This window comes from Halichoeres trimaculatus, unplaced genomic scaffold (assembly GCF_033239565.1).
Source record: "Halichoeres trimaculatus isolate MK-OKI-2021-1 unplaced genomic scaffold, fHalTri1.1 fHalTri1_scaffold_2, whole genome shotgun sequence".
NCBI lineage: Eukaryota > Metazoa > Chordata > Actinopteri > Labriformes > Labridae > Halichoeres > Halichoeres trimaculatus.
The window spans coordinates 12,064,683-12,088,029 of record NW_027437180.1 but is presented as its reverse complement, the minus strand read 5'-3'; the positions used below and the strand labels follow the sequence as shown (position 1 = coordinate 12,088,029).

Genomic DNA, 23,347 nt, shown 5'->3' with positions numbered 1-23,347 from the left:
GTGGTTGTGAGAGAGCGAGAGTCGCGCTTCGATGACGTAAGTTTGTTGATGGGCATCACTCCAAAGCGACAGAGAGGCTGAGTGTGTCTGGTAGGATAATCATCTTTTATGCATGATCTAATCATCAGTAATTTAATATCATAGTCATAACCAGTGTTTCACAACTATGACCACTGTCACAATCAGTGTTTCTCTGGTGACAGTGACACACATGTTTCTGAGGTGTTTACTGTGTGAGACTAAACTAATGCCAAGGCAATGTAAGAGATAAAAAAACAACAACAAAAAATAAAAACTTCAAAACAGTTTATATAAATAAATAAATAAATGTGCTGGAAACCCACATGTCCAGGTTTTCCTTTAGTTTTGAGGTTCTTAAAATTTGTGTTGAAGCTGTTTAGTTTTACTTTTTTTTGTTCTAAGTTGTAGTTATTAGGTTTTGTGTTGTTAATCTTTCATGTTGCACTTGTAGTTCTCTACTTTTGTGTTGTGGCTTGATCTTTAGTTTAAAGCTGTAGTTCTTTCGCCTTGAAGTTGTAGTTTTGTGTTAGTCTGGAAGTCATGAATACAAATCTAAAAATGTGATTAAAAGATGACTGTCATTTCAAGCTTCATCACCCTTTGCAGGCTTTGCAGGGATGCTGCCATCCCTGTGACAAAACTCATGTCTGCTATCACCTTTGGTGTGACCTCCACAACTTGGCTCAGGGACTGGGCACAAATCAACCAATTGTCCAAATATGGAAAGAGTTGTGACAGCAGCCATCACCCTTGTTAAACCTGTCTACTGCAAACAGGACACTGAAGCTAAAGTTCACACAGGCTTACAGAAAGTGGATGATAGTCTAATGAGTTTGATTTCTGCCCCACATTCAGATAGTTGGCTCAGAATTTGGATTAAACAGAATGAAAGGGTGGATCTGCCCTATATCAACAGTTCAGGTTGCTGCTGCTGGTGTAATGGTAGATATTTTCTCAGTATGTCTCGGTCTCCTTTGTACCAGTTGAGCATGGCTTAAATAAAGGTGACAGCATAAACGTGTATCTGAGCTTCCTCTAAATGCTTTTCAATCAATACTATAGACACAATAATCCAAACAGTGTGCCTGAGGAAAATCTCTGCTGTTTGAGGTGCTGCTTTTTTGCAATTTGAAAATAACAATTGTGCATATATACAAATTTTCATATTTACTGAGAAAATGTGCTGATATTGTTTTTATGTTTTGTATTTTGTTGTATTGTAAGTGTAAGTGAGTAAAAGTGCATACATTTATGTGGATAATCTGGTTTCTTAAAGCTAATGTACACTTTACTTATTTTTAATCTTTGTTAACATTTAACCACAGGTTTGTCTGCTTCAATTTTTTTTTTCCAAAGTACAGCTCCTATGGTGTATAAAAACAAAAATTTTTCTTTCTTTCTTTCTTTTTAAACAAATACTGTTTTCAAACTGGTAAAATATTTCACACACAGTTTCAGACACATGGAAGCAAAAGCAAAGTCCTATATATATTAATATCATTTTGGTCTTTTGTCCTCTTGCTGTTTTTTGATTGTCTCAGAAATGCACCTTTGTCTTCTTAGCTTAAAACAAGTGTAACAGGTGACATAGTTCTCTTATTCGCGCTTTTGCTCTCCTCAGTACCCAGTGTCAGTACCACATGTGACCAGCAGGGTGCAGTAACGTGACCGGAAAAGCCTACGAACAAACAGAAAAAGAGTCGGAAGTCACAGCAGAAACAGCAGGAGACAGCCGATGAACCCCGCTAGCCTAGCCTGCCTGCCCCTCTTATCGAATTTGGACCTTATTAACGGTTTTTGTCCCACCGGAGGAATTTCACGGCTCTTCTAAACCGACATAGCCTCAAACGAAGTCCCGCCTGGGTGAAGATGTCGAGCCGCCTGGCCTTCCAAACCCAGCTGGCCTCAATCATGGAGGTGCTGGCTAACGCGGCGGTGGCAGAGATCTGTAAACTGGTCGACGATGACTACGCGGTGGTGAGCTTACAGATGTCCCAGTGTCAGAGGGAGAACAAAGCCCTGAAGAGGAAGCTGCACCTACTGGAGCTGAAGATGGCTCGGGGCAACGCAGAGAGGAGGCTCCGGGAGAGCGCCATGAATAGCAGCCGACCGAGGGTGCAGGTCACCGGCGGGGACAGGCTGCGGCAGTCCGCCTCAGCCTCAACCTGCCCCGGTGAGTGAAGGAGAGAGTGGTGATGGAGGGGAGGCAGATGTGCCGTGGGGTGGTGGGTGTGAACTGATTCAGCATAGATACACATTCGAAAAAATAGAATATGATTTTTAAATGAAGTCATGAACGTTAGTTGTCTTATGTTTCTGCGTTGTTTTCTTTAAACCACAATAAATCTTTACCTGTTTTAGATATATAATGGCAATCTGTTGTTGTAAAGACTCAACTTAAGAACACAATATACATCTAATGCGACCATAATTTAATATTCACTTTGTCAAAACAGAGGCGTTAAATGTGCAGTGTTTAGAAATGGGAATTTTAGCTACAACTAGTGGTCAGATTTTATATTTTTTGTCGAATATTGGCCCTCAAAGGCTCTGATAGGACTTTACAGTTGGTTTTGAAATAGTCTCCTTTTTGTATATTTGCCTATTCTAAATACACAATTTAAAACGAGATTACACAGCATAATAGGTTATTTCTAGATTTTCAGTATTCGCAGACAACCTAACATCTATATACGGCACATCGCTGTCAGGTTAAGTTTAGCAGTGAGAAGCAAGGGAAAGATTTCTTGGACTTATTCTGGAGAAATGGTTGACACTGCAGCTGGGCTGGTAAAAAGAAAAGAGGAGGATAGAGCACAAGCTAAAAAAACAGGTTAAACTGTTTGTGCTAATGCTCATTTCAACCCACAGTCAGCAGTTATTCTGCAGTGGTCTGTTCAAACTTGAGAGTCTATCAATAAAATGAAGAGTGAGGTTACATTAGCTCTGCTTGGTGAGGTTGGAGCTGGTAGATGAGCACTGGTAGGACATAACCAGGGTTCACTATAACACTATTCTGTTTGTTCTGAACTTCTGGAGTTAATATGATGGCATGCCCTGGCAGCCTTCCTGTGCTTAGTTAATAAAACTAATGGTTTTATTATAGAGATGATTCCACTGATTCTGTTCTGCTAATTAGATAACAAACTTCTACACTCTGGACATTTTAGTCAGAAAGAAGAGTTCTTTATATGGATCAAATGTTGGCAAAAAACATGGAAAGTTGAGACTGTCGCCTTTAACATATTGTTGTGTGTTGATGTTTACAAAATAAGAATGTAGACTAACCTCTATGTCAACAATCTTGATCTTAAAGTAAATAAAATGGTGGTGATAAGGATTGTTCTAATGGGAGGGTGAAAATCTGATATGTCAGTATTTTTTTTGTTTGGCAATATTATTAACGTGATTCCTTGTCAAAAAAAACATTTTTTTTTCAAATTCAAATTCCTTAATTTAGTCTTCGTTTATAAACTGGACTAAAAATGTTACCACTTTTCTCCAGCAGAGGGTGAAATGTTTCTCTCTGACTCACGAGATGTGCATTTTATGGGAAAATATGGCTCCTGGTATATTCTGTAGACATTATCATCATCATTTAACTTTTTCACATGGTCTAGTGTTAAAAAAGCAAACTACAAATCGCAAAAAATTGTAAATATCGAAGAATCGCAATTTAAATCGAATTGGCACCGCAAAAGTTGCAATAGATTTAAATTGTGAAAATAGCATATCATCCCAGCCCTAATTGTTTTCACAATAAAAGGTCCCATCCTTTGTGAAATCTGAAGCCAGAACTTTGCTCTGAAAGCAGGTGTGTCCAGTCCTGGGCAGAACAGGCCCTTGAGTGGCTTTGAAGCAGAAACTGTTGTAGGAAGTTCAATGTCTCTTATGTTACTGTCTGTTTCCTCTCATCATTCTCCTCCACTCTTTTAATCCAGTGCACACACAGTGCTGCAGGAGCCTCATTGGTTAACACAGCTGCTAATCATGATATCACTTCATCAAACAGGAAGCTGTCTGTCTTAACAGAAAGCAGTGTCTCACCTCTCGGTCCAACTTTCTTCAGGTCTGCAGCTCAAACATTTGTTCCTTTCCTGTTTCTGTCAGGTTTAAAAAACACACACCGGGGAAGACACTGCCTGAAATTTTCTCATTTACACCTCCCAGGCCACGTCACGCCTAGAAATAGTCTATCCATATTTTATGAAGTGCCTGACTTAAAATAAAGCCAGGCTCGAACTTCATGAACTCACAGCTCCAATAATTTGCTACATCGCTATGATCAGCAGATTTATTCATGCGTTTCATCCAGATCTTACAGAGTAGGAACAGAAAATAAAACGCAGAGAGGCCGATGCTTTCCTTCCTTCTGCAGAAACAAAGGACTAATAAGTCTCTGTGCTCTTTAACAGATGGAGGATTCCAGGAACAGATGGACCTGGTTGTGTGGACTGATGGAGCTGCTGACAGAGACGCTGCACTGATCCACTCAGAGCATGCAGAGAGAAAGGCGAGTTTACCTCAGTCGTTCTCACACCCGGCTTCGCAGAGACACAGGGCATTGGATTGAACATGATTAACATGGAAACAACATTGGAATTCCAGTCAGATCTGTCATTGAATCAACCTTGATTTAACCATAAATGCATTGCACTATACATTGAAACAATGATATTATTAATTAAGTTAACTAATGGGAATAACAGATTATACACTCTAAAAACAGCCACAGACAGCTGGTCCGTGCCATGGGAAGCACAGACAGCCTGGCCTCCCGCACAATGCCTCAGTGAACAGCAGGGTCTCATATCTCCTGTGGTTACTCCTCACTTACAGTTACAAAAAAAATGCCCCTCTCTCATGTTGTTTCCTCACATCCTCTCTCATTAGGACTCATGATGAATACTTGAGATGAAGGAGGTGAAGCTGAGACCTTACAGTTGGTCTCTTTCTTACTTATATTGAGCCCTAACCCCTGTCCCTAACGTCAGTTTACCCGTGCTTAGTGCTTCTTTGCATTGCAGTAGTGTCTGTGTGCGTCTGTCACACTGACCAAGGTGTTTTTATTTGCCGACTGTTGGCTGTTAGCTTCCTGCACATCGACTTATCAATCAGTTTGTAGTCATTTACAACACACAAGGTGACCAAAGTGCTTTTCATTAAAATTAACAACACAAGGACTCAATATAATAACAACAATACAATACAAGTAAAATGGCAAGAATATCTCATCCCATTACTGTGTGTTAAAAGTCAGTCTGAATAAATTGGTTTCAGGCCTGGATTTAAAAAGCCCAAAGTCAGTAACGGTGCGTATTTCAGGGGGTGGCTTATTCCAAAGCCTGGGCCCAGCAACCAAGTAGGCCCCATCAACCCCTGACTTCCAAACATTGCAGCAACTGATGAACACACTCAGCAGCACCCTGCTATCAAAACAAGCACTTGTGTGTCTATTTCTACCTGAATCAAAGTTTAAACTTCTGCTGTCATGATAACCCGAGTCTGGTCTGATCTGGTCTTATCTGCAGTCTCCGGACGTGGAGCTGGTGGAGCCACAGGCGAATGAGGTGAAGGGGGAGAAGATGGAGGCGAACATATCAGGAGTCAGAGTGTCAGAGGAGGAGGTGGTGTCCCTGATCAGAGACGATGGTGAGTACCGACAGAGAACGTGTGATGGTGTTAGACACACACTCTCATGTTGTAGATTTGTCTATTCTTCATCTACGAGTGTTAACCTGACGGTGAAGGCTACACCATGTTTTGTTACAGTTAATAAATTATGTTCAGCTCAACTTGAAAATAAAAAGAAAGTGTGAGGTTAATCCATTAAGTATGAGGCTCCTTCGCCTAATTCAGACCCACCCACCCTCATCAGACTCTGATGATGTTCTCATGTAAAACACAGTTTGAACCAGTGCTGCACGTTTTAGCAAAATAAGTAAATAATTTTGATAAAGTAATGCATTTTAGTTTCAAATGGCCTTTCCCCCATAGTGTGTTTGATTTTTATCACTTTCACTTTTTTTGTTACAGCTGTAGCCTGTTGATTCAGTATTTTTAGTAGTAAATATGAATAGCAATTATAAATGCTATTTACTGGAGTGTTGGCTCACATTTATCATGCCTCCCTGCATAAGTCAGTGTTCTGGTCGGGTCACCCCAGTCTAAAAAGTCTGGACATGCCCCTGTTTGTGAAGCCTCTTTTCAGGTCCATTGTGTTGCTTTTTGGGCCGCAGCCAATGAATATTTTAGTATTCGAGTATTCAATCGAAAATTCAATAATTGAGTAATCGGATAAAGCATATTTTTGTTAAGTTATAGAGTATTTATTTTTCAAATGAAAATTTGAAACAAGCTAAAAACAAGTGAGTTTAGGTGATTTATAATTGAAGTTTTGTGAGACCTGACTAGTCACGAGACATTTGAACTCAGGGGAAGGACGTATTCTTAATGAGATTTTAAGTCTTTGTGGTGTAAAATGATGGTCCCTGCTGTTTTGAAGCACATTAGGCTCCAGTGCTACTTTGATATTTTGTCCATCATTGACCTGTGAGCTAAATTTGACAGTTGCCAATTTAACTCTATTATGTTTCAATTTTACATCGTCTTTACTCCACTGCGCTGTGTTTTTATAGATGAAATTGCATGTTATTGTTGTGGACGCTAAAGGAGGGAGGAATAACATTATATGACAGACAGAAAGCAGGTAATAACAGACTTTTAATGTGTTTAGAACTACAAATACATTTTCTTTAGTTTATTGTTTTCTTTTTTTAAAAGTTTTTAAGTATCAATCCTCTTCCTTTAGACCTGCGATCAGTGCTGATTTCCTTAATTTTGGGGGATCGTAATCGGCCCATCCTTACATATAAAACTGATCTTATATTCCTCCGGTCTGACAGCCAGCCTTTGTTGCTTTTTGCTCTCAGACCTAAAACTCAGGACACTTAATTGGTTGTTTAAGTTAAATCAAAAATATTTTGTTTCACAGGTATTGTTCAATGATTTACAATATATAAATTGGAACATTAAAGTTATATACTGTCAATTATAAATATATTTTAAAAAAAGATCGGTATCGGCCCAAATTGGTATCAGCAGGCAAGGCTTTTTATTGGTGATCGGCCAGAAAATTGTGATCAGTGCACCCCTAAAATGTCTTTGTTTATAAACTGGATTGGAAAAAAGTTTCCATTTTTCTCCAGCAGAGTTTCTCTCAGACTCACGAGATGTGCATTTTATGAGAAAATATGGCTCCTGATATAGTCTGCATACATCATCATCATTTCACTTATCCCATGGTCTGGTGTTAAAAAAGCAAACTAAAAATAGCAAAAATTGTAAATATTGAAGAATCGCAATTTAAATCGAATGGGCACCCCAAAAATTGTAACAGAATCGAATCCCGAGAAAAGCACATCATCCCAGTCCTAGTCTCCAAACTCCAGAAGAGTCACTAGATTTGTCACTTGTCCCTTTTTCTATTATTTTTTTATATTAAAAGTACTCCATTTATTCAAGGAATCGTCTCACCCCTGGTTGCTTTGCTCATCAATGGATAGGTTTATGAAGAACAGTGTTCAGCTCATGGAATAGAGGGTTACAATGAAAGACGGGACTCAACTTTTGTCAGACTACTTCTCAAGCTTATGGCCATGCTGTGTGCTGCTCACTCCCCGATTTATAGAATTTTTATCAGTCGAGTGTGATGTTGTAAAAAATATGAATATTGAACTGATTTATATTTCTTCACTACCTGTGTAACCAATAATCTGTGGGCAACCTAAAAAAGGTCCTGTTTTCATAGAAGTCACATTGAAAGTGCCAGATAGAAAATAGAATATTGACACAAAGGGGTTTTGATATACTGATGGGAGTCTAGTTACCATAAAGAATGTGTGTCCATCTTGGTGCTTAGTGTCAAAAAGAAACAAGAACATTTTTATGACAGTAAATTTTTGTTTGGTTAGTTTGCATTTACTGCTGTGACAATGCTGCACACACACGATGTCAGAGCAGCTGGTGGGTGAACGTAAAGTTGGAACATTCATGAACGCACGGGGGCTCGTTAACATTACTGCAAGTTCTCAAAGTGCAATTTGATTAATGATGCAGCACTAGTTTACATTTTTAACTAGGGATGTCCTGATCACCTTTTTTTTGCTCCTGATCCGATTCCGATTTTTTTATTTTGAGTATCTGCCGATCCCGATATTTCCCGATCCGATCTTTCAGCAATGCATTAGGAAAAAAGAAAAAGAGAAAAGAAAAAAACTTCTACAAGTTGTCCTTTGAGTTTTTTTTAATTTTATTTAAATGAAGGTATCATTCTAGCCAACATGGATATAGCTTTTTTTCCCCGCTTAGTGCAGCATTGGATCAACAAAATACAAATAAAGCTTCTCAGTGGTGCACCACAAGATAACCTTGTATGTGTGTGACAATAAGGTTGCAATTTCTTGTTTGCAATATCGTTGTACTTGTTATAATGACAAATAAAGTTATATTCTAAAATGAATGATGTTCTGTTATACACATTTTAATTAAAAACAAGAACTAAGGCCCCAGGCCTTTTCCGATTCTGTCTCCCCCGATCTCTGATCCTTAAAAAATGCCCCGATCTGATCCGGATCACGTGATCAGAACGGGACATCCCTATTTTTAACTGCATCAGCGTTACATTGATATGGTGGTGTTCAGTGCCATGTGGAGCACAGACAGCTTGTGCCTACAGTGCAGCTCCGATGTTCAGCAGGGTCGCTTATCCACTGCGTTTCCTCCTCTCTCACGGTTACAAGACAAAAATTACTTTGCTGTAAAATAACAGTAAAAGCAGGGTTACCAGTATTTTTCTTTCTTATTCATCCAAAATTACAGCACATGCACTGTAAAATAACAGAAAATTACTGGCGATTTCTACTGACAGCATTTTACCATCGTTTTATGGTGTGATTTTTTTTAACAGTGTACAGGCAGCTGCAAATGTTTTTTTTTTATAATTTTTTTGAAGTTTTTTCTCTCAGACTTGGTTTAGACTGATGAGTTATTTTTATGAAAACAGGAAATGAACTTGTTGACGTTCTTAGTCTTTACCAAATTTCACTCCTGTGAATTTATAAAGTATTTCTGATTGAAGAGATTAAAAAGTACATAGTAGTCCAAGAATCAGCGTATCACTGTCAGGGACGCCCTGGTCAGCTCTTTTGCTCAGTCCATTCATCGCCTTTCCTTGTCTGTCTTCAGGAGTCGTGGAGTGTGTCCCCTCCAAAGCTGCAGGACAGGGACCCGGCCTCCACCAGCAGGACGCCCAGTCCACCCCCAGCGTGACCCAGAGCCAGAGCACGACTGCAGGCAGCAGCAGCAGTAGGAGGAGGTGTTCAGGCAGCAGAGGAGTGGAGGTCAGTGACTCCTCCTCTCTTCTTAGCTGTGAGCTGATTGGCTCTGCTGAGAGCACAAACTCTTTGCAGAAAACGATAAACCAGCAGTTTGTAGATGGCGGCAGCGACTCTCAGTTTGACGTGTTGTGTGGTGCAGATAAAACCGCTTACTCATTGCATGAGGAGTTTTTTGACGGGCGGGCGCGGGTCGGAGCTGGAGGAAAGACAGAGTCGTGTGCGTACTCGATGGCTGCGGGTGATTTCCCATCGACCTCCTCGGGTGAGAACGGACAGGCTAATTTCAGTTTCCCTGAGCCACTGCCTTTTGCTGAGCCCAGCAGAGTCAACCATCGAACAGGCGTCAAAGAGAGACTGTTTCTCTGCAACTACTGTGGGAAAGCTTTCAACCGTCCCAAGAAGGTGGAGATCCACCAACGTGTGCACACGGGGGAGAAACCGTACAGCTGCTCCACGTGTGGAAAGACGTTCTCTGAGGCCGGGAACCTGAGGAAGCACCAGAGGATTCACAGTGGAGAGAGACCATACAGCTGCGGCATGTGTGGACGAGGATTTGCTTGGATCAGAAACCTGAAAACACATCAGCTCAGGAGCCACCCTGAAATTTACAACAAGGAGACAACAGGAGGCGTAGATGAGCTCTCATCCTTCACCTGAACTGTACGGATAGGTGTTTCAATCCATCAGAGACTCTGTTTTAGTTAAAAGGATCTTCTAATGAACAGTCACCAGAAGGTTTCACACAGAAAATCATGTGTTAAAGTGACTCTGTCAGGATTTGTGCCTGTAGTCTCTCTACATATTGATCTGGAGCAGCTAACGTTTTTAAAACCCCTTTTAATGTATCTGCATGGGGTTCCGATCAGGTGAAGGCTTTTATTAGGGTTTTAGAACAAAATATCTCACTTGTTTTCCTTTATCTGTTTTTTTCTTAATGTATTTAACGTGTGTTTAAAGATAAGCTCAGGGGAGCAGGCCCCCCTTCTTTTAAAAAGTCTGAAAGAGAAACGCTGCTGCAGACTGATCCGTCTGAGGCTACATGTTCAATCAGGAATTTAAACAGCACCTTTTTTTTTTTTTTTTTTTTCAAAAAGATGCTTCCTCATACAGCTCCTTGCTGTGGATTTATCAGGATCTTATTGATACTTGTGTGAAGTTTTTGGCTGCAGGTTCAATTCCATCCATAGACAGACAGACTGCAAAGAGTGTGAAAACTGAGAGGCAGAGAACAGAGACGCTTCCAGCAGGATAGACCTGTAAACACAGAAATTTAAACTTATATAAAAAGCTATTGTAACAATTACAATGTAAGGTTTATTTTAGCTATAGGTATCTAAGAGTGAAAAGCACCCTGACCTTGCAGAGAGGTCTGATCAGCACGATGTACGCAAAACTTAAAAAAACACTACCGGCAAAATAAAATGATATTGTCTTAGTAAAAAAGGTGCTCGTCTTTGATCTTTTGTCAATTCCTGCTGTTTGTCTCAGGATCTGGTCCAAACATTTATTTGTGATGAAGAAGTTAAAATACTACTCCTAAGGTTGTTTTTTTCCTGAAATGGTTCTAAAATGTTGTGACTTGTGTTTTTTTTTTTAACAAATGTCTTCAATAATAATAATAATTATAATACTTTTCATTTAAAAGCGCCTTTCAAAACACTCAGGGACACTGTACAGATAATTAAAATCATAATTAAAAGACAATCACAGTAAGTTTAAATGACAAGTGGAAGTGACATGGAGTTAAAATGGATCAGCGGGAGTGGAGAATGCAGATTGAAACAGAGGTTTCAAGTTTAGATTTAAAAAGAGAAAAAGAGTCAATGTTTCTGATGTGAGGTGGGAGTGAGCTCCAGAGAAAGCTCTGCTCCCATGGTTTAAATACACAATACCCACACAAACCATGCTGATCCACCTGCTGCAGCAGGTTATTGAGTCTGCACAATCACTAGTACCCACAGAAAGTGATCCAGGGACAGTGATCCACTGTACATGGGTCAGAATTTTAATTAGGGCTGGACGAAATCTCAAGATTTTAATATATATCTGTAATTTTTTACATGCGAAGTTACAGGAGACAGTACCTTTTGTGTCAATAGAGCTCATTTTGCATATCATATAGCAGTCCATTTCTTCCCATGGGCCACAAGTTTGCTCCCTTTCCTCCTCTTGCTCTGTCTGTGTCCATGTTTCACACGCACAGACAGCCTCTCTGCTTCGCCTCCCTCGCTCTGTGACCTCACAACCATCCCTCCCCCTTCATATACCTACTCATCACTACTCATCAAAAATAATTGCTCTTAATTTGGAGATGGTTTGAATTCAAAGTGTCCGATGACCAGCAGCAAAGTGTGATCTGTAGAGGATGTTGAAAACCTCTCACCTGAATGCTGTCACGCGTTTGGTGCAGGATGAAACACTAAAAATCTGTGATTCTGTGGAAAGTGCTAGCAAGAAAATAAGGAAGACCTGATCAGAGTGTGAAAGACCTCAATGATTAATACCAATAAAAATAATAATAAAGATCAATACACTTTGAGTTTTGCCATTCTGGTTTGATTGAAAGTGTTGTATCAAAACTAAGGCAAAATATATTTTTATTCTATATTTTTTTTAAATGCCAAATCGCTCAGCCTTAATTTCAGTCAGAATAACTCTTTGATAGTTGCAGGGTAAAATTCTGTGAAAATTCAACCACCACTCCATCTCATGTCCAGCTACAGACAGTGATCCACAGTCAATGATATACAGTTATTTATTTACAGTCACAGACAGTGATAAACTGACGTCCATTTTTAGGGAGTCATCAACAGAACATGGACCACAAACAGTGACGTACAAGCAATGACCCACACACTGTGAATCACTGGTAGTGATCCATACACAGTGAACTAAAGACAGTTATCAACTGACAGCATTACACAAAGACCCAGGATCCAAAAAACAGTGATCCACTGACAAGGATCTATTGACTATCACCACATGTGGTTATCCACAATATCCACACTTATTTATTAAAGTTGATCTAAAACCATCGATTTACAGACTGAGAACTACAGACAGATCCAGTTACTCACTAAAATAGATCCACAGACTGTGATCCACCACGAACAGGGAATCACTGTGGATCTGAGTCATTAAGGGCCAAACAGGAGCCTAAATAACTAACAGTGGCTTTCCACCACAGGGCCAGGCTCTTAAAGAAATTTCGAGTAGCATGTGTGTGCAGAACCCAAGGCTGCAGACTCAAGACCACGATCCTGGGACTGCATTTCAAGCACCCTTGCTGACTGTGACTGTGCAGCCCAGAGCAGCGGATAACCATGGAGCTGATTTTGCTGACGATGTGGATGATGATGATGATGATGATGATCAAAGCGTGAGTACTGAATGTGAATCATTCATTTCATCTTTTAACTTTAAACGTCCTGGATTTAAAACCAACACGGGGTCTTGATGTCTCTTTATATGACATGTTTGTGAACTGTTCACTCTTATTTTACATGATGTGACTGTGTTCACTGTGATCAACACCACTGACAGTCATCTGATGGCTGATCATAGTCTGCTGGAGGTCTGTCTAAAGGCACTGAGGTTTTAGTCAGTCAAAACATTTCAGTAAAAACACCAACTATGATAGATACTTCTTTAAAAAAATAGTGTTAAAAGGTTTGGATGATAAGTGAATATAGTTTCAGTTTTTACATGAAACAGGAAACGTGTACTTTAGCTCTGTGGAGCTCTGAGCATTTTCTTCTGTCACCATCTCTGGTGTTAACAAATCTAACACTAAGGTTCCTCAAACTGCAGTTCCTCGAGTGTCCACTAGATTCTGTCTCCTGCAGTGAGTAATCAGTCAGTTAAACTGATTGATATTTTTATTATTGTAGGCCTAAGCTGTGGTTCAGCGTCCTTCCACTAGTTGGAGCTTTATATCTGGTTAATATCTGCTGCCACATGCTCTAAATCTCTACTACCTGGATGTAAACAGTCACAGGTGACAGATACGTGGTCCTGTGGCAGGACTGGCATTTGGGCTGTCTCTGTTAGCTTTAGCCGTACTCTGCTAACCGATGTGACATAATTTACCAGCAGGGTTTGGGATACATTCTACATTCTGCTCATCTCTGTGTTAGTTTAAACTATTCAGGATGAATATTTGTGACTCGACTGTTTGGTTTGTATTGAGCTGAAGAGTTTTGCAGAGATCAGATCCTGTAATGTTTGATGACATGTTTCATTTGATGACTGTGGGCCTTCTCCGCAGGGCTGCAGATTATCTCCTGTGTCTATTTTCTATAGTTTGAACACACAGATTAGTCTCAATCCAAGGCAGAAGATTAAATTTGTATTTTTATCTGGCTCAAGGTTAATGCTTAATGTATGTCTGTGGAAAGATGTCTTCAAAGTCACTAACCAGGAACTCTCTTTTTAAGGTGCACATAACAATCCGGCGTGGGCGATCCCTGCCCACCCTGAAGAGATGCACTTCATGCTGCTTGAACTTTCACTGCCCGTTCTGCAGCTCGGCGGTATGCCGCCCAACAAAGCTGAGCAAAGTCAAAACACATCTGGAGAACCACTTCAACCGAGCTGTTCCCCATGAAGGTAAAGCTCCACAGCAGAGGAGTCAGTGTGTCTGTGCATTTAGGCTGAGTGAAAGTGTGGAGCTGTTTTTAATCTGATTCTACCGTCTTGTGTTTCAGGGTTTACCATTCACAGGTGTGGCCTGAGCTGCAGGAAACATCTGCATTATCACTGTGTCTACTGCCAGTCCACTCTTTCACGTAAAGCTGACTTCATCAGACACCTGGAGTGGTGCAAGCAGAAACACAGTGATACAACCCCACCTCTCCCTGCTGCATCAGACACCACCTCAGCTTCTACAGCCACCACTCAGCTGGTGCCAAACACCACCACTGTCAACCCACTCGCTGCTCTGACAACCACCAGCCCAGTCTCAACCACTCCAAAGAGACAGGTGCAGAGGGTGAAGCCAGTGCTGCAGATCAGCTGTCCCATCTGTCAGGTGGTGATGAACAAGCGGAATTTGAAAAAGCACATCGAGAGGAAGCACACAACTGGACGTGAGAGGAAATCAGCTGCAGCTCAGCTCCACACAGAGCGTCTAGATCTTAATGAAGGAATCAGCAGTGTGGACAAATCTTTTCTGAATACCTCGACTTCTCTCAACACCCAGAACGAAGAGTGGGGGGAAGAGCAACACTTTACATAAATCATGTAATTTTTCTCTTCATCTATAAAGTCTATTTTATCCAGTTTTTAATCCAGTAGATTGGTGGTCGAAGCTGTGCTTGTAGACACCGAAGCTAAGTCTCATCCCTCAGCAGCATGTACTAATCACACATCATCAGTGACAGCTGTTTGGTTCAACACAATGTGAAAGTTTTATGTAATGAGCCTTTTTAAAAAAGTGTAATTTAAAAAGTGTCTCTGAATTAGAACAGTGATAGCTACATAACACTTACAGCAGAAAGCAGCAGAGCCAGAGGACATACTAACTGTGACTAATGGCACTGATCTTAAACCAAAGCATGTGTTCAGTTTTATTTCCTTTGTATGTTTTTAATAAAGATTCTCTCTCAATATGTTGATCTCAGGAAACTGCTTCGTTTTTGTTAATGTTTATTTGTCTGTGATGTAACCTTGCACCATTGATGACAAACAAAACTTTCTGACAGAGTTGTTTCTGGGTAAACACTTTTTACCTGCCTGTCCAACAGGTGGCCCGACCACAAAAAGAAAGAAAGAAAAACAAACTATAAAAAATACATGCAGCCCCAAGATTTTGGTCCTAAATCTGCAGATCTCAAGATTAGTTTCTTCCTGTTTCAAAACAGCATCAGTAACTGGAGGTTTGTGTCCTTTGAAAGGGAAGGAGCACTGGGGGAGGGTCGTGTAAGGCTGAATGTTTCTGGTTGGTGGAGCACTTGCAGTGTTTTATATAGTCACATTGAGTAAAAAATCTGAGCTTGAATGTTTTTGATGAATGTGTAGGAAACAGGAAAACAGACTTGTTTAGAGAGGTGGATCCTGTTCTCAAAGTTTGTGCTACTTTTGGTGGAAATGTGACTTCAGGTCGGCCCTCAGGAGCTTGTGTGAAAAAGGCTCATGCAGAGTGTATTAATGAGTGGTGTGTTGATGTAATGAGCGCCCTCTGCAGGGCAGTCTGAGGCACCTACCCATGAGATAATTGATAGACATAAGTTTTGTTTGTTCCTAACGCAAGCTTTTTTCCAGTTTGTGGAAAAACTTGATGCAGATTTTAACATTATTCCCTTAGCAATGAATGATGCTGACTGGGACAGCACTTTTCGGTTCACAGTAGATACAAACCTGACTGTCCTCAGCAGAACCAGGTCAGATCAGGCTGAACAGGAGAGAGATTATACATTTCACAGGTTCAGTCTGACTCTGAGTGTGACATTAATGTACACCCGAAGAAAAAAAATTTTAGTCTAGATTTTTTTTTTTTTTGCAGTGTTAAAATGTAAGACTATCAAATTCTAAACTTATAGCATCTAAAGCTTTTAAAGAATATAACTGACTAATGCTATAGCAGTCTGAGTCTATTAGTCCTGTAGTAATCTGAACCTACATCAGTGTAAGTCCATAGCAGTCTTAGCATATAGCAATCTGAGCCTTAGCCTACTGCAGTTTAAACCTTAAGTAGTCCCAGCTTAGAGCAGTCTGCTACAACAGGCTTAGACAAAAGCAGTCTGAGTCTATACATTAGACTTATTGTTCACAATGCATTGTGCCCCACAGATAAAAACTTTTAAAAATATTTTCTTCTTTTTTTTCTGTTTTCTTGTGATATCTGTGAAGTCCAGAGTCCCTAAAATGACATACGCAGAAAAAAAGGTTTTTCCTGCGAACCAGATACCAACATGTGACCACAAGAAAGTTTATTTTAGTCTGCACAAGACTCACTCTTATCTCATTTCTGCTCATGTCACTTTAAGGCCTCTGTAGTAAAGCACTAAAAGCCGATTCATTTTCTCTGCGTGCAGTCTAAGATTATTAAAATATCCTCTCAAATAAACTCTGGTAAATTTTGTTTGGGTAACCTGTAATGTGGTAGGTTTTTTATTGCTCTAACATGACACTTCTCTCCTCTTTGTGTGTTCGTGTGTACAGGATGAGGAGGAGGACGTGGTGCTGGTGAAGGTGGAGGAGGTGGAGGAGGTGAAGGTGGGGGCTCAGAACCAGACGGGCCTCAGCATTCAGGAAGGTGAGTCAGATGTTGACCTGATGCTGAATCACAGAGTTGATGTTTTTACAGCTCAGACTGACAGGGGGTGCTGCACCTTTACCCTAAAAACAACCATTACAGGTGACTGGAGAGGAGTCTCTACACACTGTCAGCTTAAAGCACACATTACTGCTTTTAGATTGATTTTTTTCTTCTTCGAAATTTAAAAAAAAATGCATTAATGAAAATCAAATCTGACACAGACTCTCAGTGTGATAAAAAAAAGCTTTATCGGTATAAAAGTTAAAACTATTTTACCAAAGCATAAAAACTTGGCACATCACAGTATTATACAGATAACTCATCAGCATCAGCATCAAAACAACATCATCTCTTTATAAACAAAATGAGGGATCATTTTAAGTTAGTTTGTACAAAAAGGTTCAGAAGCACTGTCAGAAAACAGGAAGTGGTCGTTTGCGTGAGAACATTGATTTTATACACTGTAAATTCTAATGGTTAAATTTATTAATTTATTGTTGCTCTGTTCTTTGTTTTTAGCTTTTATGTGTAAAGTTACCTTGAGTGTTTGAAAGATGCCTATAATCAGTTTTAAGGAGGTATAATATTGTTTTTTTGTTGATGTCTGAAATGCAGATATTTTAAAACCTATATAACCGGTACTAAGATTTTTTTTTTCACACCTGACTGCAGAGATCATCAACTCTTTTCTGTATTGTCTGTATTACAGTGTCATGGTGCACTCTTTTATCACATTTGTTATGTAATAATCATTTCCTGTGGAAAAAAAAATCAAACTGCATATTTATTTATGACATCACTTACAAACAATATAAAACAAAAAGATAAATCCTAATTAAAACTTGGATGATGCTCACCTTTTAACAATCACAACAAGACCCACAACCAGAGCAAATTTCACCAGTTTCACAGTTGACATAGTAAATTAACACGACCTGTGTTCATAGGGAGCATGTGAGAAGTGCAACTGTACAGCTATTAAACCCAAATTAAATCAAATGTTTTACTCTTTGACATTAAATGTGCCTGAGTTAGTCAGCTACATGTTCCTCACACACTGCCGTTTCAGGTCTAATTTAACTTAATAACAGGAGCCAAATATGGGTCTACTCAATCTGCACTGTGCAAACAAAATCACAACCAGAGCAAAAAATATCTGCAGCTTCAGCCCCTGATCAAAATAGTAACAAACAGGTGGACTCCATCTACTCTGCACAGTTCTATGAGCTGTAAACGTGTAACACAGAGGTGATGTGCAATTCAGTCATGTCAGCAGCCCATTATTTTATCGGTTCCTTATATCGACGTGTTGGCCAATATCTGATATGTCATTCTGAAGCCAATATCAGCTGATACTGATAATGTGCTGATAATGTTGTACATCTTAAAATAGTTTTATAATTTATTACCTGTCAGGTGATGTTGTAGCTGTCTCACAGTTTATGACACAGGTGGACATACTTTGCTGAATCTCTTAAGAGTTGAATAACACTGTGTGTGTGTGTGTGTCCCACTGGTCACACAGTTTTCTTTTTGTTTCATTTGGTGGTTTGGATCAGCTGGCTGAGGGGACTGTTTTCTATCTTCTCCTCTTTGTAATTCAGAACTTTGTGATGGTTGAGCTTACCTGCTTTTTAAAATGCTGATAATGTTAGACAGATCTTTTTTGGTCTCAGATTAAAAGGGGAAATTGCCCCAGCTCGGCTAAGCATCTGTTGTTGGAGATGTTCCTGTTGACTCTGAGAATACACTTGCAGATCTCTGTGAGGAGGGTTTGGTACTTTATGAGTGTCCTCCTGTACATTCTCAGGGTTTCACAGCACTGGAGGTGGAGCTCAGGGTCCTCAGGTCGTCTTTGTTTCTGACTGGATAAACATCTGAGAGTTTCTTTTAAAGGTCTACAGTCTAAGCTAAACCACGCCTCATTGGAAGATTTCTTTGATCTGTAGTTCTGGGGCTTTCTAGACTGTTCAGGTTTTCTACATGGTCAACGATGTTATAACCATCCAGTTTAGCTGGTGTCAGTCCGTCCTTAGTGATCGGGTTGTGGTATTTCTGAAGGCTCTACCAGCTCAGGATCTGTTCCTGTTTTTTTTATTTAGATTGTGATTTTTACTGTGGTCCGATGGGGGGGTTAGGGGGTGACTGTAAATGCTGCAGACAGACCAGGTGGAGGTCAGTGATGCTGAAGTTCTCAGCGCTTTTACCAAGAGGAGAGCTGTGAGTGTAGGAACCAAACGGGTCCCCTCAAAACCAAGTGTTCACCACGTACAGACCCAGTGTTCAGCAGACATGTGGCAAACAATGTCATGGCAGTGACTGATCTCGTCCTCTGTCTCCCTCTGTCTGCAGGTCTGGTTGAGTCGAGCACCGATGACTTCAGAGCCGCTCTTTCTTTTGATGAATCCACACAGATGTCCTCCAATCACCTGTCTGACCAGCAGGAGAGTGGGCGGGGCTTCTCAGAGGTCAGCTATGGTTCACTGTGGACCTGTGGGGGGGGTGGTTATAGTCATGAAGACAGCCTTCCAGGGCCATCCTCTCACTGCGCTCGGCTTTCCTACCCGCCGGGCGCTCTGATTGGAGCACAGCAGGAGGATGCTGAGAGCGGATTGGCTGTTCAAAACTCTGGAAGTCTCCACACCTCAACGTCCTTTCAGCAGCAGCAGCTTCCTGTTATTGACTTGTCAGAGGATTCAAGCCTCGCCCAGGCTCTAGATCAGGTCCAGAGTTTAGGTCCGGCTCAGGGGGCCCGCAGAGGAGCAAACCCGCAGAAGAAAACCGTCAGGACCAAGATGTGTGTCTGCAGGTTCTGCGGCCGCGGTTTCTGCTCCCACGCTAACCTGGAGTCTCACCTGAGGACGCACACAGGGGAGAGACCGTACGGCTGCAACATCTGCGGCAAGAAGTTCAGCCAGCTCTGGAACCTGAAGATCCACAGGAACATCCACACCGGAGAGAGACCGTACCAGTGCAAGCTGTGCCCTGAGAAGTTCTCTGACCCCAGCAACCTGAGGAAACACCAGAAGAGACACCACCCACGGACCCAGGGTGGGGGTCGTCTCCACGCTGGACAAGACCTGTAATCAGATGTTATGAGAGTCATAAGGAGGTGTAGATCCTCAGAGACCATCTGGAGCTGAAACAAATCTCCTCAGTCTCACAAAGAAGTATAAACGTGATGATTATAACTTTTATTAATAGAAAAGCTTAAAGAAACACATCAAAAAACATTTAAAGAAAGATAAAGACCATGAGACAGGACATCAAAACATGCACAGACAGCTCTAGTGTCTGAGACATGCCTGTCTAACCTCATAACGCTGCTGATTTTATTCAGAATATCACCTCAGAGCTCCTTTTTTATTCATGTGAAGCTCCTCCTCAGCCTCCTGTTTAACACATCCTCAAGGACCCACGGGCTCCACTGTGACACTAACACACAGTTTGTCATTGGCACGTCCACATAGAGCGGTGGAGGACTGAGTGACGGTCTGACAGGGTCATGTTTTAAAGTTTTTAGCCTGTTCAGGGTGATAATGAGGTCAGACTTTGAGGACTCTCAGCCAGAGAAAGAGATGTGTGTGTGTGTTCATGCTCTCATTGGTCTGTTCAACCTCAGATACAGATTTCATCGTATTTTAATCTGCGGGATTAACTCTGTACAAATGAATCTGTTGGTGGAAACCTTTCACTGTTAATGTCATTTTTTTATTGTGTCACAGTTTTGTAAGGTTTGCTCTATGTTCACAGTTTATTTATTCATTAAAACTGACTTAAAAAATCAAAACCTCAGTTTGTCCTTTTATTACAAACCACATATAGAATAGAATACAGAATTGTGACACAATATAAGCCTCAAATACAGAACTGATATAAATGCATGTTAAGCAATTACAGTGTGTAGATCTTACATAGAGCTGGGTAAAACTAATGTATAGATCTATAGGTTATAGATCAGGAGCTGAAGAATTATCTTAAAGCCAGACTCAGAGTGACAAGCTGCAGACAGGAGCCTTTAAAGCTCTGCCAGATTAGATCAAAAGCTCCTTATTCTCAGTCTGGACGATGAACCAGAGCCAGATTAGAAAGAGAGGGAGAAAGAGGGGAGAGTTGATAATAATCTCAGGTTTTTGGATGAATAATCAGAGAGTGTGTGAGAGGTGGAGGTACTGGTAACCGGTGAAGCTTGGTTCTCCTGATGCTGACTGCAGCCTCTGATCAGACCTGGCGAAGCGTCACCTCCACCTGCTACACAGCAGATCTATTTTACATGACCTGAGAGCGCCACCTTCTGTGTGACGGGAGGAAAGCAGCTGCTGTGTTGACGTGATGAACTTGTTCTGTTCAGGAAGAGTCATTAACACCTTCTCCCCTCCCCCCTCTGCAGCCTGCAGCACCTGAGTCCCCCTCAGTGATGCTGGTCCAGCCCATGGCGTCTGACGCTCCCACAGACCCGGGGCAGAGGAGCAGGAACCCTCCGAGCTCGGAGTACTCTCTGTTTGACCTGGAGACCTTCTTCACCCGCTGGGCCCCTGACTCTGGCTCTGTCTCCACCCTCGGGGGCCCTGCATGCTCTTTCACTAATGAGGACTCAGCAGAATGTGAGCAGGACGGAGTCATTATTGTGGAGAAAGAGGCTCAACGTGTGGGTCAGCCTCCACAGGGGGCCACAGTAAGACTGAGGGGAGGACCGAGCCCTGCAGCTGAGCCCTCCAGAGTCCAGCAGACCAGAGCCCACGGTGAGAGACCCCCTTATGTGATGATGTTTCATACTTTCATTTATCATCCTCTCTGTGAGGGCAGCTCTGAGCGTCAGGGAGAGTGATGGTACGAATCACTCCTTCTTTTTCTTCTCACTCTGTCAGCAGGCCCCTCTGTGTCAGTCCCTCTGAGGATGCAGACCTCGTCCTCTCAGCCCCCATGGAGCAGGACCTCTGCCTCGAGGAGTGCTCAGTTTCATCAAATCAACAGGATCACAGCTCCAAGTGTCAGCTCCACCTGCAGGACCTCAGAGGCTCCACCTGCCAGAGGATCCACATCAGCATCCATCAGCATCAATATCCCCACAGAGCATCCATCCAGCATAGTGTCCCACCAGAATAAAAGTCTGGGTTCCAGCCTGCTGTTCAGTGAGCGCCGCAGGAAGAGCTACGTGTGCCGAGCGTGTGGAAAAGCATTCAGCGGCCAGTCCAACCTGGAGGCCCACGAGAGAGTGCACACAGGAGAGAAACCTTTCCGCTGTGACACCTGTGGGAAGCGATTCTCTGAAGCAGGAAACCTGAAGAAACACCAGAGGGTTCACACCGGAGAGAAACCCTTCAGCTGTGAGCAGTGTGGGAAGAGGTTCGCCTGGATCTGCAACCTCAGGACTCATCAGCAATCTGCCACAGGCTGCGGACCACACGCCAGGGGGGCACTGGGACTGAGCTGAGTGTCAGAGTGGACTGTGATGGACAAAAGACCCAGTGTGGGCAGAGCTTTAGTAGCAGAATGCAGTCACAGGTGCCACATGTCCCCATGGTTTTATGTTGACGTCTTTGATATGTGAGGAAAAACTGTCAGCTCACCGTAAACAATGAACTGTCAGGCCAAACTGAGCAAGATCCGGAGAGTTCAAACACTTTCAACATTAATCCTCTGTTCAGGAAATGTTTCACAGTAACTGTTTTAGAATCAAGAGTTTGATCAGTCTCAGCGCTCTGTGCGACGTTTAATGTCTGTGATAGAGAAGTGTCAGGTTGTCTGAGATCTGATCACACAACACGTTTAATGACCTCATGAGTGACCAGCTGTGACTTTTACTCCTGTGTTTTGACGATGGCTGTGTTGATGTCTTCCATAGCATCTGGTTCCTGTCAGCTCTGGTTCACACATCAGGTAAATCCAAACTCTGAGAGTCCAATAAAGACTAAATAAGCTCAAATCCAAACCTCACAGCCCGGCGTTGGTGAAACCTGATCAGGTTGAATGATTAATTCAATCACTGTGATGTCTTTAAGTGTTTATCATGTTTAAAATCAGAGCTGTAGATATCTGACGCAGAGAAAGACTCTGTCAGCTCCTCTTATGTCCCAAATGTGGACCAGAGAGCAGGATGAGAAGCCGGATGCACACGAGTGACAGAGATGAGATTATTGGTGTTGATAAGGAAATCATTGATTCAGTTCGCAATAATATGGTCCGTTTTTTTTTTCTTTAACTCATTTTTGCATTCATGTCAAAAACCTCCGCTACTCATTCATGAAGCCTTTTTCTGTTTTCTGTTTTTATGTTCAGGAATGATAAGACACTGTTTGAGATCTCTCACAGCTGACTTTGTGTTTCTGTTTGATAAAAGAAGACTGATGTGGATCCAAAGACGCTGGTTCAATTCTGTCTGACACTCCGAAGAGTTTCTGGAGACACCTCCTCTCCTGTGTTTTTAAATGATTTCACTGCTGTTTGATATGTTTTTAAGTTTTATTAGACTCTGAGGAAACAGTGGCTTTATTGAAATAAACACTGCCTTTAGATAAATTTGTGTTTGTTAATAAAGAAAGTTTGTTTTGATATAAATACAGTAACATGTTGACCTTTTAGGTCGGATATTATAATTAAAATAATACATTTTATTTGAATGGCACTTTTCACAAGTACAAAACAATCTAAAGAAAAAATAGGCCTACAT

The 23,347-nt window shown here is 41.4% G+C and overlaps 1 protein-coding gene across 3 annotated transcripts; it reads left to right on the top strand.

Annotated features, from left to right (window-relative positions):
• The first annotated feature begins 10 nt into the window (after positions 1-10).
• LOC141802154 (uncharacterized) lies at positions 11-23,194 on the top strand. 3 transcript variants are annotated; one of them, XM_074685638.1, is made up of 9 exons: positions 11-90; positions 1,643-2,194; positions 4,437-4,534; positions 5,553-5,673; positions 9,268-9,422; positions 16,581-16,674; positions 19,030-19,145; positions 21,068-21,419; positions 21,549-23,194. In XM_074685638.1, the coding sequence occupies exons 2-9, from the start codon at positions 1,891-1,893 to the stop codon at positions 22,109-22,111; spliced, it is 1,803 nt and encodes a 600-aa protein (XP_074541739.1). In that variant the 5' UTR covers positions 11-90; positions 1,643-1,890; the 3' UTR covers positions 22,112-23,194. The 3 variants fall into 3 exon arrangements, with proteins under 3 accessions (XP_074541739.1, XP_074541731.1, XP_074541746.1); XM_074685630.1 differs by having other exon boundaries at positions 21,546-23,194; XM_074685645.1 differs by lacking the exons at positions 16,581-16,674; positions 19,030-19,145; positions 21,068-21,419; positions 21,549-23,194 and adding exons at positions 12,607-12,798; positions 13,856-14,027; positions 14,126-14,995.
• Positions 23,195-23,347: the final 153 nt, after the last annotated feature.

Excerpts from the sequence above, each read along its gene's own strand:
- LOC141802154 (XM_074685630.1), top strand. The coding sequence starts at position 1,891 with ATGTCGAGCCGCCTGGCCTTCCAAACCCAGCTGGCCTCAATCATGGAG. Across the intron at positions 4,535-5,552 it reads CAGAGCATGCAGAGAGAAAG|TCTCCGGACGTGGAGCTGGT; the intron begins GCGAGTTTACCT and ends TCTTATCTGCAG. Across the intron at positions 9,423-16,580 it reads CAGGCAGCAGAGGAGTGGAG|GATGAGGAGGAGGACGTGGT; the intron begins GTCAGTGACTCC and ends TCGTGTGTACAG.